The 16,810-nt window shown below is 42.6% G+C and overlaps 1 protein-coding gene across 1 annotated transcript in view; it reads right to left on the bottom strand.

Moving 5' to 3' along the window:
- Window positions 1-707: 707 nt before the first annotated feature.
- Window positions 708-16,810, bottom strand: part of LOC137802966 (neuronal tyrosine-phosphorylated phosphoinositide-3-kinase adapter 1) — a 29,500-nt gene continuing 13,397 nt past the window's right edge. Inside the window, exons 2-7 of the mRNA XM_068601196.1 lie at window positions 14,830-15,077; window positions 7,438-7,799; window positions 5,514-7,358; window positions 5,149-5,391; window positions 3,983-4,089; window positions 708-3,393 (exon numbers count right to left, since the gene is read on the bottom strand). Of these exons, the coding sequence (XP_068457297.1) occupies window positions 2,962-3,393; window positions 3,983-4,089; window positions 5,149-5,391; window positions 5,514-7,358; window positions 7,438-7,799; window positions 14,830-15,017 (3,177 nt within the window). The 5' untranslated portion in view covers window positions 15,018-15,077 and the 3' untranslated portion in view covers window positions 708-2,961. The remainder of the gene's footprint in view (window positions 3,394-3,982; window positions 4,090-5,148; window positions 5,392-5,513; window positions 7,359-7,437; window positions 7,800-14,829; window positions 15,078-16,810) is intronic.

Here is a 16,810-nt window from a genome sequence, read left to right as displayed (position 1 = left end):
GGGCTGGCTGAAGGCGTCCTCTCATTGGCTCTCATGCTCCGGTATCGTCACGTCCCCCGAAGAAAAACCAACATAATATCTCTCTGATATTCCTAAAGGAGTCTAACAGTGTCTGTGGTTCCGAGTGATAAATCATAGCCCCTATTGTTGTGTTTAATTATCTATCTCATTCATATTGTGATCATACAGGAGGGTTATTAAAATAAAAAACAGACTATTCACATAATAATATAAAATACGACTTATATAACAAACTACCTGGATTTATGTTTTTCGAAAACACAACTTTTCTGCATACCTCTTCTTTTTTTTTAAATCGTTGGTTGAGCTACAGGTAACAAAAGTTGTAGGTTACTATTCTGAATTCAAAGCCAGAATAATAACTAATACGAGTGAATAAACCGTTTGGAACAAAAACTATGAATGTAGTTAAAGCTATAACTGTAAAAGCTTATAATCGTTTGTGTGTGCTTTATTGAAGCGGTGACTGTGATGTTGTGCATGGAGCCACACCAGCAGCGGTGGAGAGTGAAAATAGCGCCTTTACATGGACAGCGAGGGTGTTACACTTGCTGCAGAAGTGCAGTGGGAACATAATGTCCACTTCCCCTCGATCTCCACTGAAAAGCAACACAAGGCATGAAAACCTGCACAAATACAGTTTGTTGTATAAAGTTCATTATATAAAATTTATTTTTAATGACAATATCAATGCAAATATAGCACTACAGTGATATCCAAGGTACACCGTATCTTACCATATCAATATAGTATGGCGCTCGTATAATGGCCACTGTTTTAGAAGACACACAAAACCAACAGTTTCTGTAAACTATTTTGGAAATGATACCTAGGGTTCCATATCAGTCTGTGAAAAGGAATCATATAAGGTGATTTAATTGGAGTTGGACACAATAGTCAGTATCATTGGGACATTTTCAGTGTAAGGAATCTCTGCATGCATTGCACTTGCCCGTTTCCTTCTACCTGACCTGTGTTTGTTTAAAAATGGACTCAGTAAGCTTGAAAAACCTGGACCCTCAAACACGAGCAGGTGGGCATTAAAACAAAAGGCCAAGCAGTGACTCTCAAACATTTAGATAGGTCTTCTTTTCACTGGGTGAACTGTACTGTACAGCTTGGTGCTAACTATCATAAAACGACAACAACCAAGAGACATTCAAGTGCCTTAATACTATTACAGAAGGGCTCACTCTTCAAGGTACAAACTTCATTTCACGTGGCTCTCAGAAATAAAACAAATATGTAACAATAACCACTATATTAATAATGTTTCTTATGGTAACACGGTGTGGTTGAATGAACAACGCCAGTAGTTCAAGATAGCAGCAAAGTATTCCAAATGTCAAGACAACGAGCTGTTGAAATCTGTACACAAATAAAAATGAATGTAGAAAAAAGGGGTATAAATAAAACAATAACACAGCTTAAAGGGAGTCTTGCATAAATTTAAATAAACAACTGTTGGACCATGCCTTTCTTTAGAGGGCTTACTGTTTATTAGTCGAACTATAAGTAATGCATGGACTGGCTGCAGCAGATAAAGTACTTAATTCTTTTAGAAAAAACAAGTGAACAAAGTTATGTTTATACAGTATATGCTACATAATATGTATTGATTACAAGTATGAAAATGGAAATAGTTGCTACATTTTCAATACAGTTGTACATATCTATTTACAGTACATTAGGGTTTAATTTCTCCTATGCGTATACCATATTTTGTGCAGATTGTTCCAGCATTCTGTTCGAGGTGATCAATACTCACAGTCTTATCAGTTGCACCATATTGTACAGTCTGTGTTGATGGGTGTCAGTGCTTGTTTTTCTGTGTGGTGGAACAATCACTAATGTGCAACTGTGGATAAGCATGGGGGATGAAGTTTTTGTACCATTAATCTGTATCTATATTTGGCTGGACTGCACACAGTATGTGCCATCGAACACACACCCTTCCCTAACAATATACCCTCAAGCGATATATTCATCTTTTGTACAACCACGCGTTATCATAGTGAAGATCTGCTGTATGTAAAAGTCTGACATGATCATCTCTACACATATTCTTTTACAATGCTGTATGTCTATTGTGACATGCAGAGAATGACACAGTAAATATGACTTATTCAAGTCTTAGATATGTATGTTAGGCTAGTTGACACAAGTTTTTAATTATGTTGCTCCAGCGCCCGGAGCATATTGCTATAAAATTGCAGAAACGTTGAGAAAGTAAATAGATTCACATTACAAATATGCAAACAGATACAGTAGGTAGCTTTTACTCCTCAGTGATGATTATTTGCATCCACAATGACAATCTATTGATACCAAGACATCTCATAAGCATTCACGATTTCAAGAAACACTTCAATAACTTATCAATGAGTCTCGCCTTTTCTCATCTGCAGAGTAGTTTATATGCAAGTTTGACAACTTTGTGTTGGAGAAAATATATTATCCCTTTTTGTCTCAAGTAATCAGGAGGAAATTTGGCAACACCAATTTGAGAAAACATCCCACCCATTATTACAATGGCATCTTCATTTTGTGGCAATACTGGCGTTTTGTGGCAAAAAAAATCATTGGCAATTAGAACACATTGATAAGGACATAGTACAGAGCAAGTAGAAATCACCCGGGTAAGAGATTAATTTAGTCTGATTGTAATACGTCCTTTCTTCACCTCTTTCAACAGTCTTTTTTTGTGTGTTATTTTTGTATTTTTTTTTACCAAATGAGTTCAAAATCTCCAATAACCTTCATTGTTGTTCACTGATGAGTTTCTCACACAGTAAGAGGAAAAACTCTCTTCTTCCTCTGTGGTTATTGTCTGTTCCAGTTACTAAACCCATGTTACTCTTCTTTCTTATCAATTGTTCAACCATCTTTAACTCATCTCATCTCTCTTCAGTGCGGTACTCGCAGGCCTGTCGTTCCACCTCAGATAGCTGTGTCCCACACGACGGCCTGCGGCCTCTGGCAGGGTGGCGTGCCAGTCTTACGAGGCTCAGGTGTCCGTCTCCAACTAGGGAGGATGGGCATGCTGTCCTGCTTGCACAGGCTTTTGTCCGGGCGCCTGTGGGCCTTGATCTCTTTGCACAGGCAGCGTTTACGCTCGATGACTTCCAGCAGCTTACCGTCTCTCTGGCTCTGCGTTGCAAACTGGGTGGAGCCCCCGCTGACAGAAGGCTGTCCCTGCGCCAGCTGGGCGAGTTGCTGGAACTGCAACTGCAGGTGGTGCTGTTTCTGAAGCTGCTGGAGCTGCTGCTTTAACTGCAGCTGCTGCTGGTGGAGCTGAAGTTGCTGCTGCTGCCGAGACACACTGGTACTGCTGGGACTGCAGGGCACTTGAGGCTGGGCCAGACCATGCAGCTGAACACAATGGAAAAATATAAGTGAATTTAGGGAGTATTTTTTAGATTATAATATTTACATGTTGACATAACCTGCATTATCACTGCAGTGCTGTCTGCATTATAACCAATCCTAGCAAGTGTAGAATATAACTGCAGTTCCTCTGGGCAGCCACGAGGATGCAGCGCTGCTTCATCTATTACAGGCTGAGGGAGGGTCAACCAGCCGCATGAAGACAGGCGCTGCAGCACACTCAAACTGCGTCAGCACTTGCTATGCAGCCAGAATCTGGGCAAATGTGCTGTTAGAAGACTGCAGCTCATCACTCCAAAACATGGTACAGCATTTTCTGTCATCCACTATTCTCTCTCATTTTCTGAATACACATCAGCCTACGTCATATAGCTTTGCAGCTCTTATTCTTTTGAGGTAGGCCAGAGCCGTATTCTGCTCAGTGGGCATATCTAGCAGCTATAAATAGATCTGCTGAAGCACTGTCTCTGGCAGAAGAGGGAATAATGAGACCGATATTAATGTTACTCCCAAATCTAGCATGAATGAAGTTAATAAGAGTCTAAAGTTATATGTCTAGGTGCGATATATTAACCTGATTCAGGGCTTCTCGGGCTGGTAGGCTGCTCTGTCTCTGGACGTCTCCTCCACCCACCTGTCTCACTCCAGCAGCAGAGGAGGAGCGGCCCAGCCGCCCCACTTCTGTAAAGAAACAACATTTACACTATGTGCCTGCTAATGAGAGCACCACAGGGATACAACTTTTCATTATAACACACAGAGCTGTGAATGTCATACTACAATCATCGAGTTGAGACAGAGCTTTTGTACATTGTGCGGTCATTATACCAGACAATTGTTACGATTGTAAATTACACCTTATACCGATGAACAATGGAGGACATTTACAGAGACATTTGTTCATGTATCACTCTGTCAATGCTCAACTGTCATCTGGATACCTCATATTATCTTGTAAACAGAGTCACAGTCTATTTATTGTAACATGAACATATAATTCAATTTTGGTAGTGATCTTAATCGGTAATTTCCACTATTCGACAAATTGTGTTTATCCAGACTTAAGCACAATATGATCTTGATTGCATTTTCTACCAACATATTTTCATTGTTAAATCATTAAAGTGATATAAGCGATGTAATTGAGTGAAACTGAAATGTGATCGGTGGAGTTTGTACGTTGTCTCTCCGACTGCATTGTCCTGTAATAACACTTCACCGGTAACATAAATTTAACCCTGTTTGCCTATGTACTTCGTTCATACAATGAAACACAATCCATTTGTTAAGTGTTTTGTATGATCAATTTTGTAACACTGTACATTGGAAACACCACAAACAATGGGGCCAGCGGTCATGAATGTATGGGTGCAGAGAAGTGGGCCTGTTTATGGAACACATATTTTATTGGCTATGCTTCAAGGTAAGTATTGCACTGATTCCCAAGGTAAGCAGCATGTCTTTGTTTTTAGGAAAAGGCTTTGAGTGCAGATACAGAGAAGGACTGACAAAGGAAGACAGAATTTTAAGGATAGCTTTAGTTGAAGAGGATGAGCTGTTAGCTTTTTTTGACCGTCAGAGAAGAAGAGAGGATGGAGACTCTGATTCTTCCAAGTTTAAGAGCTACAGCACAGCACAGCCAGCAGAAGAATCCCCATGTCAATCCGTGAGTTCCTTTCTAAATCGGATATTGTAGTTACAGACTATGACTAAAAGATTAAGAACACAGGGTTTACTAACCTCCATTGCGACAGGCAGGGAAAGTCTGGCAGGGAAGAGGTAAACCGACTCTGGGCAGGGCTCTGAAACCTGGGGTGCTGTCCACACCAGCCAAGGACTCACTGTGACCGAGCGCCCTGCTGGTGGCACTACTGAAGTGGACTGGGATGCCCGAGTGACCTCCTCGAGACCCCATGCCAAGGTCTTCCTTATCCATCCTTAGTAGGGCATCAGCACTGCCATTCCATGCACGTCCTTCGTCCTCTGAGACATGGGAAGGAACAGAATGAATATTTCAAAGGGTATTTAACTGAACATTTACAAAAAAAGCCTGATTTCTTCTCAACACAGGGTCAACACTGTATTCCAAATGACTTCTGACTTACTCTCTGTCTCTCTGCTCCCATGGCTGAAGGACAATTTTCTCTGCATAGGCCAGTAAGATCCCTCATCTGCAGCTAAGCTGGCACTGCTGTCCCAGGGCATGAAGCCAACTTTAGAATGGAGGGACGAAGACCCGTCGTTGCTCTTGATTAAACCCTCACCTACACCAGTAAGACTTGAGGGCTGTTGCAGGGACGGCGTGTGAGAGCTTCCTCGCAGGCTCTCGTAAGCCGGCGGTCTCCGGAAGCCACCGGAGGGGTAGGTCCACAGCAGGGGGCTGTCCGAGGAGGGAGGCTTGTACGCTGGCAGGCTGTGAGGAGTGTGGGAGCGAAGATGGGGTCGAGAATGAGGACGCTGGGATGAGGATAATGGCGTAGGGGTTGAGCTGGTGCTGCTTTTGGACTTGGAGGGGGCATGATCCAACTGTAAGGAGTACGGCCCTCCGTCCCTATCTCGATCTCGATCCCTGTCCCTGTCCCTGTCTCTGTCTCTGTCTCTTTCTCTTTCTCTGTCTCTTTCTCGGTCTTTATCCCTATCTCTGTCTCTGTCTTTCTCCTTGTCTCTGTCCCTGTCTCTACCCCTATCCCTATCTCGGTCCCTATCCCTATCTTTGTCTCGGTCTCTGTCCCTGTCTCGGTCCCTGTCTCTGTCTCTGTCCCTGTCCCTGTCTCTATCTCTGTCCCTATCCCTGTCCTTATCTCTCTCTCCTTTATCAGACTTCAAGAGGAAGCTAACAGACTTGCCCTCCCGGCCTGTGCTTGAGGTTTGGGTCTGGACTGTGGCCTGGTTCTGAGAACTGCTCTTGAGTGGAGCGGGAGAGTCTCCTCTCTCTGGCTTGCGATAGTGGTGGTAGTGCGATGGGCGATGGTGAGGGTGGTGGTGGTGATGGGAGAAAGGGGAGGTGGATTTGGAGGAGGGAGGCAGAGGTGTGGAGTGGCTCCTGGCTCGCAGTCCAGGAGCGGGGCCCAACTGGGCCTCCCTGCTGTGTTTGTCCTGCTGGGATGCACTTGCTCCTGATGACTCCTTGGAGCCTGACGAGGGAACATTCGAACAAGTTGAGGAGGAGGTGCTGGCTTGAGTTGTCACGCTGGATGTTTGCGTTCCCATTTTAGCAGACGCAGACTTGTTTTGCACCCCAACCCCGCTGGAGGCTGCTGCAGGCTGTGGGAAGGCAAGCAGTGGGGGCCGGTGTTGTAGAAGATTGGGGAAAGGGGCTGGGATCTTCGTGTTGGACTCTGACTCGGATTTAGTCCCTTGCAGCAGGTAGGGAGTAGGAGCTCGTGGAGTGTGTGGACTAGTGGAGAGGACCTGGGGGACAGGAGTAGAGGATGCAGAGGAAGGCAGAGGAGACGAATGGGAGATTGACACGGTAGCTTTGGATTTGGAGTAGGAAGGAGAGGAAGAGGAGGGGCGTGGCAGAGATGAGCTGCTGGAGTTGGAAGGGGTGACATGGAAGTGTTTAGAGGTTTTCACTTTCTCATGTTTGTGTGGGAGGTGTCTGTGGGACTCTCTGTCCTCTTGCCGTGGGTATTTCATCTCCTCATAGATGGCCTCACTCTGGTCTGAGTCAGAGTCAGGCGTGGTGGCCACAGGTGTGACAGGGTGTGGGGTGGCTGTCTGGCTGTCTCTCGTGAACACTTGGCCCACCATCTCTATATAGACTGGCTCATCCTCTCCGTCCCCAGTCTGAATCTGAGAGTCTGACGCCTGGAAAGGCAAGGATGTGGCGGAAGGAGGCACACGTGGAGGGAGAGGGTCAAAGGAAAGCTGGGTGCTCGGACTTCTCTTGGGCTTTGTGGGAGGAACCTTCTTTCCTCCGATTTCTCCAGAGTCAGACTTCTTCATGGCTTTAGAAGAAATTAAAAATGCATGTAAAGAAACCAGATCATTGTGGAATATGCACTTAAACACACATACACTTCTTACCATTTTTCTTCTCTGAGTGTTTCGCCTGTGAGTGACAGGACGCAAGAGATGTGTCAATAAGTCCTCTGCCATCAGTGGATGAGGCGCTGAGGCGAGTGCTGGGGTGACGTTTGGGTTTGGTTGGGGGGCAGCGGCCACAGTGTTGGGATTGGGTGTCAGAGTAATCTCCGTTTTCCAGACCTGTATCCCCAGCACCTACAGCGTGGCAGGACTGTGAGCGCGGCGCCATGGCGGAGGCACAAGAGTGAGGGGACAGGTCCTGGGAGGCCGGCATGGTCATGAAACCCATTCGGAAGTGCCGGCGGAAAGAAGCCAAGTCTCTGACTTTGCCAACAGTGGCTGAGGGGTCGTTTTGATTGGAGCTGCAGTTTGAAAATGGGGTTGGGAAAGTGTGAATAGAAGCAAGAAGACATCATAGTTAAGTGCAAAAACATTCATGTACAAACTTTGTACTGACCTCCCTCTTTCCTTACTCTCACTTTGGTCTTCAAAGATTGCTTTTGCAATGATGAAATGCCCGCAGGGCTTTCGCTGCAGAGGGAAAGCCCTGGAGGCTCTTCCATCTTTTGCATTCACATATCTTTCCATCTGAATTCCTCCACATCTGCTTCCTTCTCAAACACATTCAATTAGGAAATCAATTCCCCTGTCAAAAACAAAGTACTCGTAGTGTACACTGCACTGCTGGAATTCCCTTTTTCTTTACATCTTTTTATCCTCAGCCTACGTCTGCTCTTATGCAAAATAATTGTGTCTGTTTCCATGGGAACAGTTGTGACTTTCATCTATTTGACAGTTTGCCTTAAAAATCATCAATGATACGACCTGTCCTGCAAAAAAAAATGTCACTGACAAAGAGAGAAATCAGACAAAATAATGCAATGTTTTTCCAAACTGATCAAGCACTGGAATTGCATTCTTTTGTCTTACGACCTGTGAAATACTTGAATGTAAAATGTGTTATATACTTATTTTCCATTACCACCATGAGATCCAGATGCTTATTATCTTTTATTATTGTGTCTGTGCCTTTTTTTCCAGTTCCCAAAAAACTAAATAACTTCTTAAAAAACCTACAAAATAATACATTTACTAGAGCATCATAAATCCACAACAGAACCTAAAATTAGGCAAAATGTGTTTAAATTGTGAACCAAATGTTCCAAGTTTGAAGTCGAGCACAGTTCAGGCATCAGTGTCAGTGCTTCAAGCTGTTGAGGTAAAACTGTGAGCTTCCACGACCCTGCTGAGTTCGCCAAAGCCTTAAAAAATGGCTTGTGATAACCCGTTCTCTGCTTTAGAGATAGGTGCTGCAATGGTGTGGTGTCTCCAGGGGTGTTGTGCTGCCTCACTGCACAGCAACAAAAGATAAGTCCATGGCCTTTAAGCTAATTTCACACGAACAAGGTTGAATTACTCTTCCCAGTGCGACATACTTTTTTTTATTAACGAGACCACTATGAAACTACTGTACTTTCACAAAATGTCACATGAGAGGAAAAAAAAGCAGTCACACATGGTGGAAATACCATCACAAGCAGAATAATGATATGAGAATGTATTGCAGCAATGCGGTAAGAAATCCCGGCAACATGAGGCTAATCATTATTCAAGGTTTGTGTTGATCGGATCTCAGCCACAGGGAGCACATCTGGATATCCACATCTGTGTGTACACGTTTGAGGCTTTGAGAAATTGTGTTTCTGAGTGTGTAATTAAACAGCTCAAATGCACGATTATTCTGTGTGTAAGTGATTCATTATAGTACGTAATGGCAACACATGACTGCGGGTCACGCAGCGCTCTCTTTTAGATCAGTTGCCATCCCTGTGAGGCAGTGAAGCACGAATAAGACAATTGGAGCTTACAATTTGCAGTCGACATTGCAAGCAGCAGAAGCAGAGCGGAGGCTGCTCATCCCCGAGAACACAGAGGCTCCTATTCGCTTTCCCGTCAGATATTAGTGTGAGGCAGCACACGTGTGTGCCTGAATATCAGTTTTTACTGTATGTGGTGCGGCAACAAAGTGTGCTTGCATCTGCACAAGAATGTTTGTGCCCTTGAAGGCCTATGGAGATCTACTTGTGACTCCTCACAATCGGCACAGATACTAGAGGGCCAAAATTAGCCCAGGGCAGAGGTCAAGCAGCTCCTTCTTTTTTTCTTCTTCTTCATAGAGCAGAAGAAACACTCAGCTGTCCAAAAAGAATCTGGACTCTTACTTCTCTGTTTGCTTTTTTCTTTTTCTTTGTTTGCCTAATCAAGAGGCACTTAAGCAGAAGTTTAGCAAATAAAAGATAGCATATATTGTTGGAGCAAGTATGCGCTAACATACCAGGAAAACATATTCGCTAACAAGAGTAAATTAAAACATTTAGCTGTTATGTACCAGAAGGTGAAAGATGACAAATTATAAAATATTATATTATATATTACTAAAAGTATATACAAATACATATATAAACAACACAAAAAACAACTATATCCAAGTATATAAGTCAGACCGCTTCTGTAAATGGTAAACAATAATGTATCAGTGCAATGGGGCAAGTGCAAATATGCTGGAATAAATTACTTATTTACCAAGTTGCTCGATGACTTTACCACAAAAAAAACAAACACGTTCCTTTAATCCTGCATTTTCGACATTAAGAACAGTGTGTTTGGCTCTGGTGCACTGTTTAACCAAAATGTTGTACTATACAATGGATTGAGCCTTTATAATTCAGGACAGTGCCATAGATCTTGTAATTACTGGTATGATCTGATTACTTTTTTAAAATCATAAATAGAGCTTACTCTGTAACAATTAATATTTCAAGGACTTTTTCTCCAGTTGTCTTGTTTTGTCCAATGTCCAAATTGGAAAATCGGTATCTCTAAATCATTTCGAACAAATGTTACAGGTCAATAATGCTAATGCCAATCAAACTGTATGCGGTCAGTCGCTGCTCCTCTGTCGGCTTTTGACACCTTTGGCAGACTCTCGAATTCCTCCTCCTCCTCCTCATCCTCCTCCTCTTTCTCCTCCTCTTCCTCGTCCTCTTCCGAGTGTAAGATATTCCCGAAAGCCTTTAAGACTATGTTGATAAAGCTCCTGCTGAAAAAACCCAGTTTAGATCATTTTGCCCCTAGCAGCTACCGTCCTATTTCTAATTTACCTTTTTGGGGCAGAGTTTAAGAGTGGGTTATGTTTAAACTGCTGAATGAGATTATCTGTAAAAAAAAAAAAAAAAAAAAAAAAAAATCATCTTTGAGAACATCCAATCTGGTTTGAGGGCAAATCAGAGCAGTTAAATTGTGTCTTGTTAAAGTTTCTAATGGGTTAAGGTTGAGCAGCTGACACCGAGTGTGTATCTGTCCTCATTCTGTTGGACTTTTCTGACATACATATTACACAATACGCAACACTTCAATTGATTGTCATAAGTTATGGGTTGTCTCCCGCATGGTTTTTAACTAATAATGATTTCTCAAGATTCCATAAAAGGTGAAACTGTCTTTTGGTGTGACTCAAAGCCATAAAGCACAAGATGTGTCTACTGATATTTCTAAGAGTATGATTGTAGTAGTTGCCAGCCTGTGACACACACACAGGCGCCCCAGTAGGTGCCCCTAAAGCAACCAAACTAAAATAAGCTTTCTGTTTATCTTCATCGTCACTGCTTGTCCACAATGAATAACCACACAGATAACAACTTCTTGAAGCTTCCACAAAAAGAAAATGTGTGTCTTTGACTGCTTGAAACCAAAGTCTTCTGAGACATTTACTTTAACTCCCAAGTGTTTTACTCCTGTGATAAAAGACTGTTTTTCTCTGTTCATGAAGACGCGCTGACAGAATGAGGAATACGTTCACATTTGGTTGCCATGACAGCTGAAATAAATTGTATTCTTAACAAAACTGAATGAGCTGAAATCATTCAGAATATGTTTTTTTAAAGGCCTGACTGTGCTTTGAACCATGTGCTTAAGATGTTAAGGATAACAAAGGCCTTTCTTCTCTGGGTTTGATGTGTCTCTTAAAGGGACATCACAGGGACCTGAATCTTTGACTGATTCCCTGTTGATCTCAATATAGAGTTGGCAATTCAATAGTGCTTCAGATTCAGGTCAATGAGTTGATAAAACTGAAAAGATATATATCAAAATAGAGATTTTGATTGTAAAGATGCTATAGTAGTGTCCTTGTTTAAACATTTACCTTGTATCGTGTTTCAAACAAACAATTCAAAAAAAACTTTATCTATTCAACGTGGTCTGATATTTATAAGGACATCAGGTGAGCTTAGCATGAGTAACATTCAGACAGTGGTATCCAATCAGGCGTCAGTAAATGTATACATCCATACAGGTAAAACGTTATATAGAAAATGGAAGTTATGACTTTGGGTCCCAAGACACACTTTGTCTCTGTTGTCCTAACTCTCAATAAGAAGCTGCATTGTCTCAAATTTGCATTTCCCCCTTACAAATAATACTACAAAACCCTGAGACACTGTCCCTAACTACAAATACATTTTAGCTCTTCATTTCAATCCTGTAAAGCCAACAGAGGCCTAAAACACTGAGAATATTGACAGTTATGTCTTCCTGCTTGGCCTTGGACGACAGACGGAGAACCAAGAAACCAAGACGGACTAACCAAGGGTCATAAAGCAGTTTAGAATTCTGTAAATGCTAAAAAGATTAGATTAATTGATTCATTTAAAGAAAAAATATTCCATAACAAGACCTCTGTGTGTGACGTAAGTGAAGTATAAATAAAGAAACTGGTATCTTACATTATTCCACTCGTTTTTAGTATTTAATTAAGTGTACAGCCAACTACATTTTCCAATTATTTGCTTACACAAAAGATAATCTATCCATAATTTGATTTACATTATAAATCCCCCTGTAATTTATAAACATTTGATATTTTTTTTCATTTGTCTTTTATTCATCACGCTTTGTCACATTGTCTAACTGAATATTAATTAGTGAATTGCTTTAAAGGGATTTGCAAGGCTGTTTTTAGTCCTCCATAAATCTGCACACTGGTACACCCATACCAGTCGATCACACTGGTCTCATAATTTGTGAAATAATAAATCCTCAGCTGGCAGCAAGGTTTTTGTCACGAGGGGGAAAAGTCTGTCGGCCTGTATTAGTGCCATAAGAAACTCTATTTTTAAAAATCATATTGAAACTCACCTATTTACAATTCACTTTCTCTACAGCCGTCTCTGCTTTAAAAAAATGTGATATCTCTCTTGAGGGCCTTGAGATCTCAAACTGTCTACCAGTGCCCTTCATACTTTTCCTGTGTCCCTCCTCCTCTCCCTCTGCCTCCCTCCCTCCCATCAGCTCTGCAGTCTGTGCCCGTCCTGCCTCCAGTCCATTTGGTTTCCATCCTTTCCTCTCTGTGTGGTTTCATCCCCTGACCCTGCCCTGTTCGTAATCATCACTGGGCATGTCCTGCTTCTCACCTCTGCTGCTCTGGCAAAGCTCAGCTCTGCTTTCATCGCTCATCATGTTCCACTGTCCTACTTGCTGCCCTACACCTCCACTGGCCTGACGCTGCCATGGCGTTGATCTCTGCTTCCAACACAAAGGCCTCCAATTACCGCTGTGAGTTGGACGACGCTTCTAGAAACACGATGTTCCCCCTCTCTTCTGTGATTTCGGTGAATTGTCGGTCTTACATTTGAGTGGTGTATCTCTACTCTGTCTCAGAAACACACAATTAGACACACAAGATCCCTCACTAACAGGCTCTTATGTATAATATATAATAATGTCACACCCAGACTGTGGTTCAGTGGGATGCTGTTGTTTGTCCACTTTTGTAGAGTCTTCTATTATCATTGAATTTGGTTGTTTTGGTTTAAATTTATTAGAAAATTTGCATCATTATCTGTATTATCATTATTACTATTAGGACAGGCATTTTGTCTGAAAAGCGTCTGAAAAGCTGAACCTGCATCAGCACACACGCACGCACGCATGCACGCACACACGCACGCACGCACGCACGCACGCACGCACGCACGCACGCACACACGCACACACACACACACACACACACACACACACACACACACAGCACCTTGTTTAACAACAACTCCTTAATCCCACTGAAACAGTGATGGCATGTCATACTGGAACAAGTATACAGACTTAAAATACCAATAGAAAAATCTGAATTTTCGGTTAAAGTACAGATATGTCAACAGCTTAAAGTATAAAAGATTGTTAATTTGAATGTGTCTGTGTTCAAGCAGCATGTCACTAGTGTAGCTGGTGGAGGTTGGGTTGTTGGTCATGGGTAGTTTAGTTCTGTTTCCCAGCCCGTGTCAGGCCACCTCCAGAGGGTCACGGGATACGTTTCAGAGGGTGGAATATGATTAATGTAGCGACATGGATTTAGGTTGATTTTTTTTCTCCCTCTAACCTTCATAGATTTTTGGGAAAAACTGTACTGAATAATGTGACCTCTATGTGTCTTGAACAGTTGATCGAATTTAACTGAGAGTATCTGAGAGGTTTAGAGAGAGAATTCTTTTTTGGGAGGAGCTGCTTACAACTTGAAAGCATCAGAAACATAACGAAGGAGCCCAAACGAAGCACTTCTGTTGAGAGGCTCGAGCCAAACATATTGGGAATCAGTGGTTTAAGCTTTGTAGCTGCCAGATAAATAGTTTGTATTGAAGTACAAGTAAAAAGTGGCACGCATTGGAAATACTTCGATACAGTGCTTGAGTCAATGTTTTTACTTCCTTTCCACCACTGCCGGCCGGCTGAGCTTGCAGGACACACTCCCTATGGTTACTGTTCCATACAAACTTTAAACAGGTTTTATAATCACTGCTTTGATTAAAATGTACAAGATTTTGTAGATGCCATATATGTTTTTGGCATGCTAAACACAGTTTCTGTTTTCTTTAAATCATCAACCAAACTTTCTTCTTACTTTAGAGGAAACAAGTTAAAGGGGGGATTAACCCACATGTGTATGACACAATGCTTTGAATGAAAACTAAAGGTCTCTCCAGGGCTTCAAGGTTAGGATCTCTGATGAAAGTATGTGGATGGAGACAAAGAGGCAACAACTGTATTTAGTTTTATATTTCATCACTTTTGGCCCCGTTACGTCCTGTGATATTACACACTGTCCTATTACAGATGACATTATAGTAGTTTATCTCATCTTCAGAACATATTAAGTTCATTATGAAGTTCTGCTATGCAAGACGTTTCAGACGCACCCCTGTGACTTCATGAACTCTGCTTGGAATTAAGATTTTGAAACTAAACTCATTCATGCTGGCTAAGAGGTTTATATCCCTTCTGAACTGAACCCTAATGTAATCCCATATATGCAAAGCTCCCGTGAGCTCATCCTCTCACCTCTTTTTACTTCCCTCTTGGTCCCTCTGCCTCCAGTCCAAACGGCTCTTACGATACAGCAGGTTCATGTCGCTGCGGGGTCGCTCCTCCTCGCAGCCTATCACAGCGCAGTGTAGCCGCTTGCTTCGCCTCTCTATGTCACGCAGGAAATGCTCGACTGCCACATCCTGAGCAGAGCCAGAGCTCATGGTATAGAAGAAGACTCGGGAGAACAGGACCTATGTCACGGGCAGCCTCCTCCAATTCACCTAAACAAGAAGAAACAAGAGCAATGTTTGAGCTCATTAATCATTAAAACAACATGCTTCACAACTTCCCAGCCGACTTGCAAGCTGCCAAGATTGACGGTGATTACTTTGAGATGTGGCGACGCACTACGAAACCCAAATAATTGAAACCCAAATTACCTGCAGAACTTTAGGGGAGTCATAGCTTATCATTCTCACCGTGTCATAGCGAACAATCCTGCCCATTACTCGAACTGGCAGCCGTCAGAGCAGAGACACTGTGATGCATGATGATGGAGGTTGCAATTTTGTTTACCCCAACCTCCAGTGTATCACATGAAAACTATTTATACTTTCATTATCCAGTTATGAATATTTGAGTAAGCATGGTAACTCAGCTGCACAGTGTCTCTGGCTGCAGGCCCCGGGATGGCCTAGCTAAGCCTGTCTGCTAGCCAGACAGTAATGGGGTTTGTCATATGTGGCGCATGCACAGCTTCCTACTCACGCTCACCCCAAGAGAAGCCGGGCCTGTTGTGAGGCAGATATCTGAGGGCCCAACGGTGTTTTTACGTTGGAGAATGTGAGTGTGCCACACAATTGGCTAAGAAAAGCGCAGCTGTCAGCTGATGCATGTTTCCAGTGTTTTTCCATCATAAATAGCAACAGAGTTTGACTGTTTCCTTTAGTGGTGGACAGCATTATCACTGGTGCTTCTGGCCTCGGTTCGCTTGAGTTTGAGTTGAACAGCCTTGTTGGTGCACACATCTGAGTCATCACTTCCTAAGAGATGCATTAGGTTCATATATATTCTGTTTCCAAAATTGTTCTTTTGTAATTTGTATAGCTCATAGTCAGGTGTTCTGTCTCACAAAGCAGGAAACAGTTAATCATGAAGCAAATTATGTTCTCTACCTGATTCTTTTTTAAATCACAGTTGTGCTTTTTTTTTAAGATGTTACAATAAAATTAACATCCAGTTTAATGAGCTCGTAATTCATTAATTAAAGCTACAAACAACATGAAAAGAGCAGTAAAAATCACATTTAAGCTTTCAAAGCTCTATAAGTTCTATACATATACTCAGCACCACTTAAACTGCAATCACCACCAACTGCACAACAGCTTCACTGTATGAACAATATCTCAAGCATCTCTCCTTATAAAGACAAAAAAAACAAAACACAGTTGGAGCATCAGACACGGTCACCTGGTCCAGGCGGCATGTTGAGCCATGTAGCTGTGTGATTCTTTTGTCGCGGCCCAGTGTGTCATCCAGTGTGTCAGCGTGGCTACTGCTATTCCTGTATCCCACAGCCCTCACCACAACCCCGACCGCTGCTGCTGCCACCACGCTTGCTGACTCAATGTTAATTAGGTTAGAGCTGCGACTGTAGGTTGGGCTTTTGTTAACTGGAGCTTTGATTTGGGTTTCAAGGATCTGGCAGCTGAGCGGACCGCCCTGCAATTGCCGCATTACAGGCTGTGGGTTGGTGTGCAATTAGCCGAGCTAACAGAACCAGGAGAACTTCATCTTACATCTGCACACAGGTTTGCCTCATCATGAGCTGCTGTTTGACAGACGAACACATTACATGCAATGCACTCGTGTACTGTAGTTTCTCTGTGATCAATCCTAGATGTCACTTTAGATTCCAAATAAATTCAGAGCATTTTGCAAGTTGTTTCAGGGGCATATGTAGAGTCATGAGTCACTTGGGTTTCTCTCATGAGATCCAGGGGCCAGATAGAGC

Source organism: Clinocottus analis, unplaced genomic scaffold (assembly GCF_023055335.1).
Source record: "Clinocottus analis isolate CAN_PGR_092001 unplaced genomic scaffold, fCliAna1.0.p SCAF_5, whole genome shotgun sequence".
NCBI lineage: Eukaryota > Metazoa > Chordata > Actinopteri > Perciformes > Cottidae > Clinocottus > Clinocottus analis.
The sequence above is the reverse complement of the archived record's forward strand: the minus strand, read 5'-3'. Positions and strand labels throughout refer to the sequence as shown.